A 17,958-nucleotide genomic window follows, 5' to 3' on the forward strand; every position below is an offset into this window, starting at 1 on the left:
TTGGATGGAGAAGAGGATTTGGAGCTGGAGACGGATGTGGATGAGCTCCTTCAGGAACCCTCTGACATGGCTCAGGGATGCTGGGCAGAGTCTGTGGCCCAGTCAGAGGACTCCAGTTCCGCTTCAGCCTCTCCTGAAGTAACAGCAAAGAGCCAGCAGCTGTGCTCCACCGGGGCAGGGAAAGTTTGCTTCTCTGCAGAAGATGACTGGGAGAAGCTCATGCTGGAGCTCTCAGGTGGAGATCTGCAAGGAGGAGTGGATTTGGAGCCAGGGAAGGATGCGGATGAGCTCCTTCAGGAGCTCTCTGACATGACTGAGAGCATAACCCATTAGTGTTTTCACAGAATCATAGACTCACAGAATGGCCTGGGTTGAGAAGGACCTCGAAGATCGTCCAGTTTCAACCCCTGCTACGTGCAGGGTCGCCAAGTACTGGAGCAGGCTGCCCAGTGCCACATCCAGCCCGGTCTTGAATGCTTCCTGGGATGGGGCATGCACAACCTCAACCTGTTGCAGTGCAACCTCCCCTGTCTTAGTTTAAAACCATTCCCCCTTGCCCTATCACTATCCACCCATAAGCTGTATTATACTATCCATTATTCTTTTATGTTAATTTCTTTCTTAATAAAATCTTTTTTTTTTTTTCCCCTATACTGAGGCTGTACTTCTTCTTGCTGGTGCTTTGCAATTATTTTTTAATTATGTTCTGCACTTCTGGAGGTTTTTGTGACTTTTCCAGTTAGCTCCTGGGATCCCTTTGTTGTAATTCCGATGGGTTCTGCCCCTTTCTAACTCGACGGCATCGCAGTTTCCTGTGCACCAGTGTCCTCCGTCGCATTACGCTCCTGTGTTTCTGCCATGCCAGACCATCTGATCAACGTAATCCAATTAATCTGATTTTTGTTTCCTGCACCTGAGTGGAGGCAGGGCCCCTCTAGTGCTGCTTCTTTTACTCGCCAGTCACTTGGCATGAATGCAAACCAAAACGCTCGTTATCAACCTCAGAAGTAAGATCAGGCCATGGTTTTGTTCTGGGGAGCTGCCCGTGGGAAACTGGATCCAGCGTTTTCCTGGAAGAATTCCCTTTTGTGATTGTTTTTCCTTGTAATTTCTTACTGTGCCACTAGGGCCAAGGTGGCTTTTCTGTCCCACTGCTTCATTGCCTCCCCACTGCCACGCAAGCAGGGTGGCATGTGTGTGTGTGTACCTACTGTAGCCTGCTTGGGAGAGAGTCTTGTCCATGCAGGTGGAGAGGAAGGTATATTCCCATGGAATTGCTGGACCTCTTGGGAAAGCTCCTCCTCAGCTGAAATGCCAGTTGATAGGGAGGAAGAGAGACTTTCTTTGTATTGCTGAAGTTGGCCAGCCCGTCCATTTGCTATTTGTTCTCTTTCTTTCCAGGTCGTTGCTACCGGTGAGCTGGCATTTGGTGATGGTGCATTGCATGCCACTTTTTGCCACGTGGATTGTGTGCAGTTGATGCTACCTGGATTTTGTGGTTGTTGTTCAGGCTAACATTATGCACTGCGTCCAGCACTGCTGGAGATATCGCATGCCTCTTTCCATGCTGTTTCTCTGGCTTGGTTGACATGCAGCATTTTTCAGATGTGGAACCAGTACTGGAATTTCCAGTAGCTCATTTGCAACATTTTTGCTTTTGCTGTTAATTTGTAAGAGGAATTTCATCACGACTGTGCTTGGATACTAAAGTTTACCTGTACCTAACACATATCATGTACTCGGAAGAAAAAAAGAAAAAAAGCAACACGAAAAAACAACATGGCTTAACAAGGCAGAGCAGCAAAGTCATTTTGAAAATAAAATAGTTGGTACCACTAGTGAGTCACAGTGCAATCAACGGTTTAATCAAACAACGACATCATACAGAATATTTAGACAACATAAATACTCCGTACAGTCACTACAACATGAACAGGAACATAAAAGCTTCACGTTCTCCCACACAATCTAAAGAACTGGGCAAAAGCGACAGATTGTTCCTAAACAGGCTGCTGAGCTTCACTGACAGCTCTCCTGCTCAAGGGAGTGGATGTTGCCTTTGCTGTCGCCCTGGGAAGGTGTGCTGCAACTGATGTAGAACTTTCTCTGAAAATTTGAAAGCAGTTTGAATGACAACACACCCATCCCCTCTGGTTTCTATTTAGCAGACATGCACTAATTCTCTGTATGATCCAATACTTCAACAGAAGGTAATGATTTAGTTACTTAATTAAGTTTATCCCCCAGCCTTCTGGGGCCCGAATACTTCCATTCTACAGTCATGAAAAAACATGCCCTTACAAGAGGCAGTAATTACTCAGAGAAGACTTGTGTAGTTTCCACGTAGGGATAAAGCTGATCTGAAGCAGCAGTCAGACACATATTTTCAAGTGTGAGTCTTGAAAGACTGAAGCAATAAAAGGGGCCTTCCCTCCCAGGAGAGTCCCCAAGCAGCTGAATGCTAAGGTACCACACTCCACATCTTCATTCTGACTGCAGCCAAGAGCACAGCAACCATGCCAGACATGGTTGAGGATGTTGGTTCTCATGTATTAGATCAACTTTTTTGCTTCAAGCTTCAGGTGCAAATGTGTGGAGGCTTCCTCAGGAAGTCTTACAGTACAGTCAATCTCCCATAACACATTTCCAGTCAGACAGAATGCTAAAGGCAAAGCAACCCTCACTGACATGACCACAATGTCCAGTGCCAGGGAAGAGAAGTTTAACATGCACATGAACAGCAGCTACTGGCCTTCACACAACAACCTACTGCCAAGTTTTAAAACTTGAACCTAAATTTAAGACACTAAATGGTAAACTTTGTCAAGTACTAAAATTTTCTTCCAAAGTGCTATGCCACATTTGTTAAAGCTATGCAAAAAAAAAAAAAAAGTAATCTTAGAGCAGCTCATGGTTGAAGTCCTCCCTACTCAAACTGAAGCTGAGATAAGCTCACAGCTGGGTGGCAAGAATTCTGTAAAGCAAAATATTTCACTTTGCATTATGTCAGTGTGCTGGAATTGAAGGGATTTGCTTTCAAAAGACATTTAAGAAGATTCTTTACAGCAAGTTCTGATGCATTCTCAATGAAAACCTGTTATTATACTGAACAGAGTAGGGCTGTAAAACTTCCATAAGATTTTGACTAAGTTTGTGAGGACAGGATTACCACTGCAACAGGAGTCAAATGGGAAACTGCAGTGTGAAACAAGCTTGGAATTTCTACACAGGAAAGGGGTTTGGGGTTTGTTTGGTTTTGTTTTGTTAAAAAGCAAACCAACCTCAGGAATCACCTTGCACTGACGCTCAGTAAGTAGCAAGGTTTTTAAAGTGTCCTTTTTCTCACTATAGCTGTATTTGTTAAAAAAAAAAAAAAAAAAGCAACTGAATAATTCATCTTTCCTAGGGAATGAGATCTCCTTTAGTTGCAAGACTATCAGAAATCAATTTTCTACCATCTTTTATATGGATAACCATTAGCAAATTACAACATTTAACACATTCCTTGGCATACATTACTATTGAATAGACTGACTTAGCCATCCAATGCTCAGTACTTCACAGAGGCTACTATAACTGTGTCAAATGTATTAGAAATCCAGATTTACCTGGATAAAATTAAGACATTCCAAACTGGAACACTCGTTCAGTTATCACACACTGGGAACAAAAGCATGTCAAGCACTAGAGAAAAACAACCAAAAAAGTCTAAATTAAATACAATCAAGAATACTGTCTAATCATATTAATAAGTACACTGAGAGAGCCTGAAGGCATCACAAATGTATTGTCCATAAAGATAATGACGGTGCTTTCTTTTAATATTAAAGAAGTCATAGCTATAAAAAGAGAGTTAGTCCCATCTCAGTTTTCCAGTACAGCTTATTTATGTTCCTTCGTTGGTGCATAGTACAGTTCCATGGGTTTGTTCACTTTCCAGTACTTCTCACTGACCAGCTCCAAGGAGAACGACCCATTTAATACCTAGAAGAAAACACCAGAAAAGATGTGAGAAGACCTGATAGTGCACAGGCAGCAATCTATCCACAACTACTGACTTAAAGAAGTCACTGATAATGTGGAACAAGTTACTGACTAAACACTTGTGGTCAAAAAGCAGTAAAATGAGCTATTACAGACTCCTGTCAATCTCACTAAAACAGCACGAAAAACAACTTTGCTAATTGCATACAAAGTGCACACAGTTGTAAATGAAGTGAATTTTATGTTTCTTCTGTATGTAAACAGAGTAGCAGGTATATGGACACTAGAACCATCTTTGCTTCTTTTCTAAAGACTACTCTATCACCATGTTTGAACACTGTCAAATAGACTGTCAGGTAACATTGGTGTCTCTCTTAACCAGAAGTTTTATTTCATTCAGAAAAAATGCTCAAGTATAAGGCTAAGCTCAGAGGTCAATCCAAGTGCAATACTACTTTTTAGTTTAGTCAGCAACTGAGAAAAGGAATTCTTCCCTATCTAAGGCTCGCAGTAGCCTTTTTACACTGGAGTAAAAGAAGATTATACTGCAGTAGAGTCCACTCAATAGACATTTCCTGCTTCTAGGCAGTGCTCTTCAAAGAGAGTTCTCAGGTGAAACAGTGTTCTTCGTCTCCAATTTTAACTGTGAAATCAAAGGTCAGGTCCTCACCCGAAGGAAGTCAGCTAATAGTTGCTGGCATCAATGTGGCTTTTTTTCCCCCAAATAATTTGTATGCTTTCTTTTTCTCTTAACCAAGGTTCCACTATGTGCATTTTCCTGCAAAACAAACTATCTGCTTCTGAATGAGAAACCTGGTGCCATGAATTTTATCCCCATGTCAACTCAGGAGAAGTCCAACTCCATGGATTCTAATCATATCTGTATCAGAGGCATACTGATGCTCAGTTTTCCTCTTAAAGCTTCCACTTACAGTGAACTGCCCATTGGCAGTAGCTATGTAAATAGTATACTGCTTCTCACTGGCCGTGTCAAGATTCATCTGGTTTGATTCTCCTTTGCTCCGAAGCTCTTCCAGAGCCAGTCTCACAGCCAGGTACTTGGACAAGTGATCAACAGTGGCATTGCCTGAGGTCTTGATGTATCTGCAACAGCAACCACAAAAATAATCGCATGTTCATATTAGAGATACAGAACAAAGACACCTGGAACCCTCTGCTCCTTGCTAAAGGTTCCCTTCTTTACTGCCTCATTACCTGCTCCTCTTTATGCAAGAATCCCAATCTGACACAAATGCTGCAGGAGCCTGCCCCAGAAGTTTTGCTTTCTCTCTGTCTTTCAGAATAACCCCCAGAACTCCCTTGGAATTCCAAACCAAAAAGAAGAGTTGGATGAAGCTTATATTTAGTAATGTATTTACTGACACTGTAGAGAAATGTCTCATCAGAAGAGAAAGACAGGAAGAGATCTGAGGAAACTTCACAAGATTGCTCATTGCTGCAATCCTAAATTTGCAGTCTGTGCTCACAAGGGATGATGGAAAAATGCCAGGCAAAGCTTCCAGCCTACAAATCACACTGACACAAGACTGCTCCAAAAAAAATCGCTGACACTCGCACGAGACTTGTTTATTTCCAGAGAATCTTATTGTAAGTAGATGTCATACCATCATTCTGGTATCTCCTGTGAACTGCAAGAAACTCTTAAAACCACCTTCATCCCTGACCAAAGGCCTAAAACAGTTTGTTTCTGTAACACTGCACAGAAACAAGTTGAGCAGTAGCATCTATCTGACCTGCAATGAGAAGGGTGTGTATGTTAAACCGAGGTGGTTCAAGGTGGTTCAAAGCAAACTGATTTTTAAAAGCCCCAACAAGTTCTAAATAGAAACAGCAGGAATTAAACCAGAATATACAAAGAAGAATAATGCCATTTACCTTGTCTGTGCACTGTCGTCATTCTCCATGAGGGTAGGATGAGGCCTGAAGACTAATTCTATTTCACTGGCACCATCCAGCACAGGGTCTATGGCCACAGCTGTGTTGTTATTGTCCAGTTCTAGCCCAGAATCATCTGATGTTTTGGTCCTCTTGTTGCTAGGCCCTGCTTCTTGATTGCTGTGTGTTGAGGCATTGCTACAGTGTGAACTGTCACCATTATCTTCTGCTCCACTGCCATTTTCAATTTGCTGTTTCTTGCCCCTCTGCAACCTGGTGACAAATAGGTAGAAATAAACACTAATCCTCACTCAGAACTCATCCAACCTATACAACATCTCTCTTCTCAGTCAAGCCAGAAGCTTGACATAATATGAACTATGCATTCACAAGCATGAAACATTCCAGAGATATTTAGACTTAAAAAATAACACACATCCTATCTTACAAAAAGATACCCATATTCAAAGCTGCATATTTTTCCTTATTCCTCAAATGCATTTTAGGCATGTCATGAGATCATTTTAAACTTCATTCAGTTAATTTTACCCCTTACACAAAACAGAAAAGTATTTTAATCAAAACATGAATTCATTTGTGATTTAGAACAATTTAATGGAAGAAAGTTTGGGGTCTCTTTCCCAGCTCCTCCCTGCAGCCTTCTCCCCCCCAGTCTCAACAAGCCCTTCTACACAGGAGAGGTGCTCCAGCCCACTGAGCATCTTTGTGGCCCTCCAACAGCTCTACATCTTTCTTGTGCTGGGGGCCCCTGGCAGTACTCCAGATGGGGTCTAATGAATGATGCCTGTAAATTGGTAACACAACACGTGTCTGCCAGTAAAGCTGCAGGCAGTGATACGAAGTTTCTATTTACTAATAAAACAATAAAACTAATAACATTTTTTTAACAAAAGTTGAAAGCTACTTTGGCAGCCTTCAGAGAGGAAGAGAAGAATCCCTTGCTACAGAGAGTGAGGAGTGGCATATTTCTAGCATTAAGGGAGACAAATTAAACAAATTATGTGACTACATACCTGTTCATAGCCTGAATCTTCAGTCCCTCTTCAATGCTGTGACTTAAAGCTTGCTGGTTATTGTGTTTACTGATTCTTGCTAGCACTCTCTCCTGATGCGCTTCATATTCATCGCGGCTTGGATAAATTTTACTGATGAGAGCATCAAAATTGGGATCAGGTCGCAGCGATCTTTTTGACACCAGCTTTTTACGACATGTGGGACATTCTTTGTTGCTAGATATAAGAATATATATATATTATAAAAAAATATGTAATTTTTTATATATCTATAAGGATATAGAATAAGGAGAGGGAACAACATTAAGTCTCTGGCAATGACAGAAGTCAGTCTTAATGCTGCAATTGTTAGAGAAAGCACCCATCATGACTCAACTTTACAATACATCTGGAATGGAATGGGGCTTCTATCTTTTGACAAATCTGATAGCTCAAAGTACTTAAACAAAACAGGAAGAAAAAAAAAAGGAAAAAAACCAAACATCTCCTTGCTATAATTTTTAAAGTGTGTTTATTTAAGGTATGTTTAAACAAAATGTATTTTGACTGAAGAATCAAGGAGTTCTATGCTACAATTTTCTCCCCTTAATCTTCTGGCTTTATTTTTACTTAGAAATGTCTCCATTTCAAGTGGAAATTATATTGAAAGGTGCAGTCCTTCATAGGACCTGCAGAACGAAATAAAGATGAAGGAACCCATATTGGAGTTCAAGCACGAATTTCTGTGAAAACTAAAACTCAGTCTTGTCCTTCCCAACATTCTGTTCTAATTTAATTAATTTATCAGGTTCACACGTTTTTTGCTTTTTTCTTGTAAAAGCAAGAGGCTTCAGTAACAGAAATATCAGTGATTTCTTTATTGAGGACAGCATTTCTTGTTTCTCTTTCATGAGAAGAGTGTTTCTGCTAATCACTCATCAGAATTTCCACAGGCACAGTGAATTCATTGTGAACACTGCAGCGATGGCCATCCTCAGAAACAGCAGCGCTCAGGGCTCAAAGGATCACATTTTCATCTGAAGGGAAATCCCTTTTCCCTGTCCTGCTATTTCCATACCCGCTCCTGAGGGCTGTAATGATGCAGTCAGCACAGAAACGATGCAAACACTCTTTTGTCGTCATGGTATTTTTTAACATATCCAAACAAATGGGACACATGAGTTCGCTGTGCAGGCTCCTGGGTGACACAACGATTTCCAACCCATCGGTGATCGCTTCCTGGTGTAAAACAAAGTAAAAGTTCTTTAAGGAAATTTCACACAGAGATTGCATGTGTTATTGCCTTCAGACAAAGACATAAGAATACAACAAGGAACATATTCAGCCACATCAGGAAAGGAAAACCAGACCTCAAGTTCCTAAAGGTATCAAATAAAGACCAAACTGCCCGAAGGCCAGCTCTTCAGCACACGTTACCTGAGGTGTTCTTTGCAACTCGTACAAGCTGAGCTCCCAGGTCTTGCTTAAAGGCTGCGTCCCATTGGTCTGCACAGCTTGAGACATGGCTGGAAGCAGAAGAGAATAAAATGATATGGTCAGGTGCACCTGGCTCCAGAACCAGCTCCCCTCTCTCCCAAGCAGGCCTTCATCCAAGTGATCTGTTCCCCAGGGCTCCAGCCCCTGCAGCCTTAATGCTCACAGTACAGAAACACAGCAAGAAACCACTGAAGCGCTGCAAGTCCCTGTCACTGCCCCACTCCAGAGACACTGAGGGAACTCCCCAGCCATGAGTGTTTTGCAAAACTCCATTCAGGCTGTTAAGCAGAAGAGAGATAAAACTGAAAGGCCCAGAGCATGGGCTTGCACAGGGGTGGCAGTGGCAGCCAGCACAGGATACGTTCTCATATACACGCACCCCAGTCAAATAAGTTTCTCTTATTGCGTTTTTATTTAAAGCTAGGCTTGTATTTCCAAACTCTTAGAATCCACCTTTGGCTGCTGATTTGATGTACATCTACCAGGCATGTTATAATCTAGTTTCAAGTTCATCAAATTCTGCAGGAAGAGTCAACCTCTCTTACTTTCTAAGCTTTAATTAAGAGCAAGGAAAGCAGCTCCGCAAAGATTACTGTATCTGTTCTTCTCCAAGCTCACAAATTAGTTTTCTCCCCTTACAGAAAAAAAAGACCCAAACCAGAAATAAAGCCTGACATAATGTAGGCATGATCATTACTTTGTAAAGAGATGTGGCTGGGGCACTCCAGAAAAGCTTGCTTCACACATCACACAGCTCCACAGCAGCAAAGAACTCCTTGCAATGGCCCACAGCAGAGATCACCACATGCACAAGCACATCCTGCCCAAACCCAAGTGCTCACGCTTGTTAGCATGATGGCTGTTCCAGCACCAGGCCTCCAGCCAAAATACCAGCCTGGAGAACAAGTACATTAACATTACTGCAACAACAGGAGACCACACTGCAGGATACACAGTACAAGTGTCAAGATGTATAATCACTAGGCTTTATTCTAAAAGCTTCTCATCTCATATGCGGTGTGCTTAATTCTCATCCTAAAGCATGCAGTGACAGCACTTTGGGATTGCAAGAGGAAAAATACTGGCCTTAAAGCTACCTGAAAGCAGAGAGATCCACATGGCCCTGTTGGACACTAGTGAACAACTCCTCTGCCTCTGGAACATAGAGTCAAGACCAGAACACAGTAACAGGGTTAACTCACAGATGCTGAAAAGCAAAAGAAATAAGTAACCTCATCACATCTCATGAATAAGAGGAGACTCAGTAGTTCCTGCTCTCATAGTTCTTACAATCTGTTTTCAAATCCATGCTGGCCATGACAAATGCACCTGAATGAGGTTTAACTTCTTTCCCTGATGACACTGTTGAACATCAGTTTGGAGCACATTGCTTCTCACAGCCACAATCTCAGTGCAGCGGCACCAATAGCTGGCACCTATGTAAAGAATGAAACTTCATCAACTCCGTATTCTGATCTAAAATTGCCTTGACCAAGCAAGCACAACCTGGCAGGCTCAGAACCACAACCACCAAGCTCTCCTTTAGACCTGCTCAAGACCAGCTGATCTCTGAGCACTGACCATAGCAGGGAGGGATGCCATGCAATGGGACCTGGACAGGCTTAAAAAGTGGGCCCACATGAACCAAATGAGGTTCAACATGGCTAAGTGCAAGGTGCTGCACTTGGGTCAGGGCAATCCTGGAACTACGATACGTGTACAGACTGGCAGAAGAATTCTTTTAAAGCAGTCCTGCACAGAAGGACCTGGGGCTCCTGGTGGACGTAAAGCTGGACATGAGCCAGCGGTGTTCACTTGCAGCCAGGGTGGGCAATTGCATTCTGGGCCGCATCAACTGAGGGGCAGCTGTGGGCAGGGAGGAGACTGTTCTTTTCTGCTCTGCTCTTGTGAGGCCCCAGCCGCACTACGGTGTCCAAGTCTGGGGCACCCACCACAAGAAGGATGCAGAATTGTTGGATGCAGAATTCTCTGGGTCCAGAGAAGGGTCATGAAGAGATCAGAGAGCTGGAGCACCTCTCCTATGGAGAAAGGTTGAAGGAGCTGGGCTTGTTTAGCTTGGAGTATTGTGGCCTTCCAGCACTTGAAGGGAGCTTATAGGCAGGAGGGAGGAGCAGCTTTTTACATGGCCTGATAGTGGCAGGACAAGAGGGAATGGCTTTAAACTAAAAGAGGGGAGATTCAGGTTAGATATTAGGAAAAAAATTCTTTACCCAGAGGTGAGGTGCTGGCACAGGATGCCCAGAGAGGCTGTGGATGCCCCATGCCTGGAGGCATTCAAGGCCAGGCAGGATGGGGCCCTGGGCACTCTGCCCAAGGAAGGGGGTTGGATCTCAACAATCTTTAAGGTCCCTTCCAACTCAAGCCATTCTGTGAGCTCTTCCACTCAATTTAGAACAAGGGCAGAAATTCCTCTCTGTCAGCTGACCCCCAAGACAGCATAACAGTCATATTTTTGTCTAAGTGAAAAATGAGACCCAGAACACCATATAAACATCTTCCAAGAATACACTGTCTCTTCTCTTCACGCACATTTCAAGGGCGCAATAGCATCCAAGAGCACCTTGGGTTTTGAGCAGAACAGCCCTCTCCTTCAGAGCTCCGACTGACAGAATTTCAGACTTGCAACTCTTAGAACAGAGCTATAGATGCTGATGGATTGGCAGTCAAACTGCGAATTCATGAGGATGAAAATTTGAGAAGATATAAAGGCACCTACAGAATGCAAAAGGAATGTTATCAGGTGAATCGATTCAGCTGCTCTCACAGAACACTGGAAAGATACACTCATAGGCTAATTCCAGGGCTGTCACCAGACACTGATCAATTAATATGCCACAGTAACATAAGTGAGCTCCTTTGTAGATGCCTGCAACATACAAAAAATGAGAGTTCTGCAGCGCTTAGGCAAAGCTGGAGTTCAAAATACTTTTGTACACTGACTACAATTCTATCACCTGCAACGCATAAATCAGAGTCAACTAAAAGGCTATTAAATATGCCAATTTAATACAAACTATGAAGCAATTATATGCTTCCAAAGTCATATCTGATAAGAATCAACAAGTATTTGCACTATGCTTTCCACCCTTATATGCCAGCCTGCAAACAAGCAAGCATTGCATTTTGCTTGTGGGGCAGAACCTAGGAATTAGAACAATAAAGGCTACACCTTGTTGTTACATACTCCATGAAAGAGACAAACGCAGCACACAGGTAACTCCCTGGGCAACAGCACTGCTGGGAAATAAGAAATCCATCACATTTTTGTCACAGCACCATCCCTGGATCCCACGTTGGACTTTGGAAATGCATCTCCACAGCCACCTGCACCACCACAACCCCATCAAGCACCTCCACGCTTCCACCTCTCCTCAAACCTTCCTGCAGGAGCAAAGATGGTGTCAGCCCAGAAGGAAACCTTGCCTACCTGCACCGTGGGTTCCACTGCTGCCATTATGCTCTTCCCAGACAACTGAATAATGGTGCAGACACTGCAACAACCATCATAATCCCATCTTAACAATGCTTCCACCTGGTTCCCTGCCATCCAGCTTTCTTACTTTATTCACAGAAGTAAATAAAGAGATGAGCACTCAAGTGCTTTCAAGTACATTTACAACACCAGCCTGTTCTGTATGAAAATATTACAGATTTTACTTGTAGTACAGTGAATACACATTCTTAGAAGTCAGAAGCATGCATTTCTACAGTTTGCTTGAAATCACAGGGTCTTTAAGACATTTCATGGGGTTCTCTCATTTGCCATTTAAAATTGCTCCTCAGTTGCTCAAAATGTGGAAGCCACGGGAAAGGTCACCCTAGGAAGGTTCAGATGTGTTCCTTCTGTTCTGTTACTTTCAATAACAAAGTTTGAATCAGGAACAGATTAGATCACATGAGGTGCTGTTTGAACACACTCAGCACTGGAAGTACATAAAGATTAGGGAAGCTACGGTTATTCCCAAAGCAAGAATTACAAAGCCCTACCTCTTTAGGCAGTCCAACAGAAAAATCCAGAGCTTTCAGCCTGCAGGGAGCAGCTAGCAGGCACACCACCTCATTTCTGCCCTACAGAACTGCCATTCAAGAGAAAGAAATAAGTCATAATTAATTCAAGACAACGGACTCAAAGACATCCCAGAGCAGCCACAAAGCCAAGAAAGGCAGAGAAACCCAAGGCACAGCACTACAGAAGGTTTCCCAGTGTGACTGTTCCCTGCAATAACACCACTCCGTTTTCAGTTTTCTCAGTAACAAGTTCCAAATCCCATTTTCCCATCACGTATCCTATACACTCAACAGGCATTTCTCATCAACATAAGAAAATCCTACTAGCAACAACTGACACAGTGTCATTAAGAAAGCCACAGCAGGCTCCCAGTCAAATGACATCAGCATTTCTGAAATACAGAGCTTGCTAGCAGAGGCCATTTCATAGCTTCTTCCTCATATTTATTCTCCTGAAGAAGAAAGTGAATTGCCTGGTGCCTTAAGACACGGTATCTTCTAGTTAGTTGCCATTCACCACTTACTGGCACTGAAATGAACTGATCCACAGATCACAGCAGCATCTCCAATCTGGTTGTCAAGCTGCTCATTCTAACCTAAGGTAACATTTGTGCTATGACCCCCTATAAACCAGCTGCTATCTACTTTTACACCTAAGGAACAATCCAGTGAAGCTCGTGCTAGTAGAAGTGACCAAAAAAGAGACAATCCTCCCATGCTAGATGTCAGAGCATAAAAAATAAATAAATAAAAAGCAACAAATGAAGAATTTTGGTCATGGTCACGGCTGTTTTGTCACACTCTGAAGAACAGTCACATGCTGGATGTGACAAAAGTGTATGATTTAAAGTCAGTGTTTCTCAGTGTATTAATAGCAAGAGAGTAAAACAAAGCATAAGCACCGCATGTCTGTGCACACTGCTCTTACACAGCTGACACTCCAGTTCCAGTCTATTCTGACGTACTCTGTATTCCTTGCTAGAGACATCAGTTGCCATTTCATGCTGCCTCAGGGATCACCTCGTTATTGTCCATAGCCTCAATCCTTAGTGTGAATGTTATTTACATCTGTTCTACGCCCTCCTGAACATCTGCTGAGGTATAAACATTGCACTACACAAGATGACCATTTCCAGAGAGCTCTCTGCACCTCTTGCCCTCAGGTAGTGCAGAACTCACTGGAACACCTATCTCTCTCTGGCTGCCATGCCTACAAATGCTACACAAATTCATCACACTGCAAATCCAAGCTATTCATTAACTAAAAAACCTGAGTCTTCTCTATATTGGAGGGATTAAGTAAAAAGAGTTTCATTTTGTGGTACAAAATAATGATAAAAGTCTACACTGCCCACTGTCTTAATGCAACATATTATTCAGACCATTACAGCTAAAACAAACTGATACTCACTCTTTACACACCATTTATATCTTGTCCAATGTGAGTACCAAAATACCATCTAACACCAGCGCCTTCTGCAAGGACTGAAAAATGGAGCTGTGTTCCTTTCCTTGCTGATGTGAGTCAATAAATCAGACAGGCACTTGACCTCAAAGACACCAAGCATGCCAAAAACCTTTACCAACAATTGATATAAGAAAAACAGTCATTACCAAGGTCTAATTTAGCACCTCATTATTTCCACACTGACAAGAACATGTATTTTTGATGCTGCTAACACAACCATGATGCAGTGACCCTCAGAGTCTGCAGCAGAAGACAGCCTTTACATGCATGCAATTCTATCAAAACAGCACACATCCTGCTATGGTGGATGTACCCCTGGCCACAGAACTCTGTTTCAGGGCTTTCATTTCTATGGTGCTTTCTAACCCTCGCAGCACTGCTGGCACATTTCATGAGCTTGACCAATTTCTTGCTTACTCCCCGAAATAACAGCTGCAGAAAGGGAGAACTGGCCACCCTATATGCTGAGGGTTAAGCTCAATGACTTCAATAGCCCTGTTGTTTGTCCCTTACTTTGCTGTACATTTTAACTGAAGTCCCATGAACATGCTAACACTACAGTTCAAACAAACCTTCCCACCTCCACAAGCAAGGTCTCCAGAAAACCCCTCAGCTGTTTTCTACTGAGCAAGTGAACCAAATTTTGGTGATGATAACAAACGTGGATTGAATTTCACCTTGCAGAGCAGGCCCCCAGACCACACCTCCTGCCTGAAGGAAGCATGGCCCAAACTTCTAGACTCCTTCCTCACCATCAGAGCGCTGTTCGGTGCCCTCAGCATCCAGACCTGGACTCTGCATTACTGTGAACACGAGCAAAGCCTTCAAAGGACAACAAGAAACAGGAGCGTGGTATATTACTTCCACATCTCATCTGTTAGAGAATTGCTCCCATCCACCACAGCGGCTGCCCTGGCCATTGCAGGAGCCAAGGCAGAAGGCTCATGCACCAGCAAGGTGCTCACACTTAGAAATGACCACACCAGACTCTGACTGCAGTGATTTAGAAGCGAGGTCCTCTCCCACTTCCACTAGGAAACCAATGCAATTTGCTTTCTTCCCAATTTGTGATTTCAACAACAGTTAACACAGACACCCACTCAGCCACTTCTTTAGCAGACCGTTCTGTCTCAGGGCACAGGTCCACGCTGCTGCAAGAAACTCTGCACAGGCTCAAAACAAACATGCCATAAATGAGGCATGCTGCTTTCCCAGAGCCTCTGGGACCACCCAGAGTCAGCCACCTGGTCATTCTTTTAGTACCTAAAGGGAGCCTATAAACAGGAGGGGAATCAACTCTTTGAAAGGGTTGATAACTGCAGGACAAGGGGAAATGGTTTTAAGTTGAGGGAGGGAAGATTTAGGTTGGATGTCAGGGGAAAGCTCTTAACTATGAGTGGTGAGGTGCTGGAACAGCTGCCCAGAGAGGCTGTGGATGCCCCTTCCATCCCTGGAGATGTTCAAGGCCAGCTTGAACGGGGCAGCCTGGGCTGGTACTGAATGTGGAGGTTGGTGGTCAAGCCTGTGGCAGGGGGCTGGAGATTTGTGATCCTTGAAGTCCCTTCCAACCCTGCCCATTCTATGATTCTGTGATCCTTCTCTTCAGCATATAACATACTTACTATCCATCACATTACATTAATAAAATGGCAGGAAGTCACGGATTTCTGATGAGTTCATGTTGTGGGAGAAATTTTGAGAATATTAGGTCAAGGAATACACTTGTTTTTCATTTCTTCCAGGGATATGTTTGTGAGCCACAAGGAATTGCTCGCCCACTTAGCAGTCAGGGAAGCTAATCACAACTAATAGCGACCTAATTTCCTGGGTAACAACAAAAGATGGCTTCCTCTACTTGGTTGTTAACAAACACAAAATAAACCCCCCATAAGCTTTGCGAGACAAAAAAAAAAAGAGTGCAGCAATCCCACACATGATTGACCTACAATAGATGCACAGAAACCACATTGTAACACTGGCATGCAGCTTCCCTCGGAAGCTGGGTGACAGCTAACAAGTTATTTCTCTCTCAAATAAAGCTCTGTACTTTATAAACAGTAATACATGAGCAATACTTACACAACTTAAAACCGGTAATCATCCAAAATAGTTTACTTTTATACCTGAGTGGTGCAGAGTAAGGAACAGATGAGATTTTCAGTTAGTTGGCAGAACGCTGCTGTCAGCTTCCTGCAGCTTGGGAGAGCTCTCCCTCTCACAAAAGGGGGAAGGCAGACAGTAATTCCTAAAATACCTCCCCATCCCAACAAGTCTGAACAGCTCCACAATACTGAACTCTGCTCATTCCTCAGGAAATGAGGATTTTAAGGCCACTTATCTTCACCAACAAACAGAATGAAATTTAGGCTCAGCAATGTCCATTCTCCAACCTCTTTCTTTGTACCGTTGCTAAACTGCTGTCCTAGTCAGCAAAAATTGGTAAAGGGCAATTTCAGTAACAATGAAAAAGCATGGGGGAAAGAAAGAGAAATGTTCAAGAGAAGCTGAAGAAATTCGTGCATCCCAACAGCTACTTCATGTTTAAAACAGACAGCTGTACAACAGATACCCACCACACTGCTCTTTCATGATAAAAAAGACTCAAAATCACCAGAACTCTGCACTGTTCACCAAAAACGCCCAAGTAAGTCCCTCTGCTCCACACATCGCCAGACATCCCCCTAGAACATACAGGAGTACCGATGAAGTAACTGCATCACTGCATCCTGCTGTTATGAAGGTGAATGCAGAAAAAGAGGCGTTTCTTAACCATCACTCCCAGAGCCAATCCTAGAATTATAGAATGGGCTGGGTAGAAAAGGACCACAATGATCATCTGGTTCCAACCCCCTGCTATGTGCAGGGTCACCAACCAGCAGACCAAGCTGCCCAGAGCCACATGCAGCCTGGCCTTGAATGCCTGCAGGGATGGGGCATCCACAACCTCCTTGGGCAACCTGTTCCAGTGCCTCACCACCGTGTGTGTGAAAATGACCTCTAAGAAAGCCCTGGGATTACTTGAATCCCAGCACTGGAGCCTGATGAAGACACAAAGCTTGGTACTGATAGCGCGGATACGGCCAGCATTCATGTGGTAATAATTCCTCCCACCTGGAGGAACTGACAGCGCTGATCCCTCACGCAGCACATTTCCAAAGACACCCGATTCTGCTCAGCCGTGTCCTCTGTCACAGCTGACAAGCTGAACGCCAGCTCTGGCATGAAAGAACGTCAAATCCTCTCATTACAAAAGTTTCTTAATGAAAACACAGGTGAATAAAAACGACAGCACCTTTTGAGGGCACTCCTATGACAAATCAATTCCTCATCACTGAACGAATGGCACGTTTGATTGAAGAGCTCTCCCCAGGCAAAAATGATTTCATCCACACACCAGCCGGTTTTCCACAAGCAAGCGATTCCCTTTAATCCTTAAAAGCCCGCATGCAACACACAGCTACCACACAGATGGAGCTGCGGCCGCTTCCGCATGGGGCTGCATTCTGATTTATCGGACTGAAATACTGCATTTCAGACGCTCGGCTGAGCCAGTCACGCTCCATAAGCCAACAGCTCACGGCCAACATCCCACACGCGGCTCAGCGCCCCTTTCACACGCAGCGCGCTGCGGGGCAGCACCCGAGGGCCCAGGGCTCCGCAGGTCCCGCAAGAGCAGGCTTCGAGGAGACAAAAGGGCGACAGGCAGAGCCGCACGGCACGCACCTCGCGCCGACAACGCGATAAGGGGCCGGGGCTGCCGGCTGTGGCTCCGCGCGCCGGCGTGACGCCGTGACACAGCCCGGGCAGCCCTCCTCGGCTCCGTGCGCGGGTGCCGGGACGCGGAGCCGCCAGGGATCCATCGCAGCAGCGCCGATCTCCGCCCTGCCGCAGCCCCGTGTCACTTAGGGCAAAGCGGAGGGACCGAACCTGACCGCGGGCGGCTCCGAGCGCAGATCGCCGTAGCAGCCCTGCCTCAGCGCGGTGCCCGGCCCCGCGGGTGAGGGTCGGGGCAGGTCCCGGCCGCCACCAGCACCAGCACCAGCACCAGCACCAGCACCAGCACCAGCACCA

The 17,958-nt window shown here is 44.3% G+C and overlaps 2 protein-coding genes across 2 annotated transcripts in view; one reads left to right on the plus strand and one right to left on the minus strand.

Moving 5' to 3' along the window:
- The window catches only part of LOC122160634 (zinc finger CCCH domain-containing protein 11A-like), a 4,563-nt gene extending 4,230 nt beyond the window's left edge, over positions 1 to 333 (plus strand). The window contains exon 8 of the mRNA XM_042819407.1: positions 217 to 333. Coding sequence (XP_042675341.1) covers positions 217 to 333 — 117 coding nt within the window. The remainder of the gene's footprint in view (positions 1 to 216) is intronic.
- Positions 334 to 1,863: 1,530 nt separating this feature from the next.
- Positions 1,864 to 17,958, minus strand: part of RNF2 (ring finger protein 2) — a 16,297-nt gene continuing 202 nt past the window's right edge. Inside the window, exons 2-7 of the mRNA XM_042819703.1 lie at positions 8,331 to 8,419; positions 7,972 to 8,132; positions 6,915 to 7,130; positions 5,881 to 6,153; positions 4,917 to 5,088; positions 1,864 to 3,984 (exon numbers count right to left, since the gene is read on the minus strand). Of these exons, the coding sequence (XP_042675637.1) occupies positions 3,883 to 3,984; positions 4,917 to 5,088; positions 5,881 to 6,153; positions 6,915 to 7,130; positions 7,972 to 8,132; positions 8,331 to 8,417 (1,011 nt within the window). The 5' untranslated portion in view covers positions 8,418 to 8,419 and the 3' untranslated portion in view covers positions 1,864 to 3,882. The remainder of the gene's footprint in view (positions 3,985 to 4,916; positions 5,089 to 5,880; positions 6,154 to 6,914; positions 7,131 to 7,971; positions 8,133 to 8,330; positions 8,420 to 17,958) is intronic.

The sequence above is a fragment of the Centrocercus urophasianus genome, unplaced genomic scaffold, assembly GCF_019232065.1.
Source record: "Centrocercus urophasianus isolate 14NV4802_14NV808 unplaced genomic scaffold, USGS_Curo_1.0 seq_18, whole genome shotgun sequence".
NCBI classification, from domain to species: domain Eukaryota; kingdom Metazoa; phylum Chordata; class Aves; order Galliformes; family Phasianidae; genus Centrocercus; species Centrocercus urophasianus.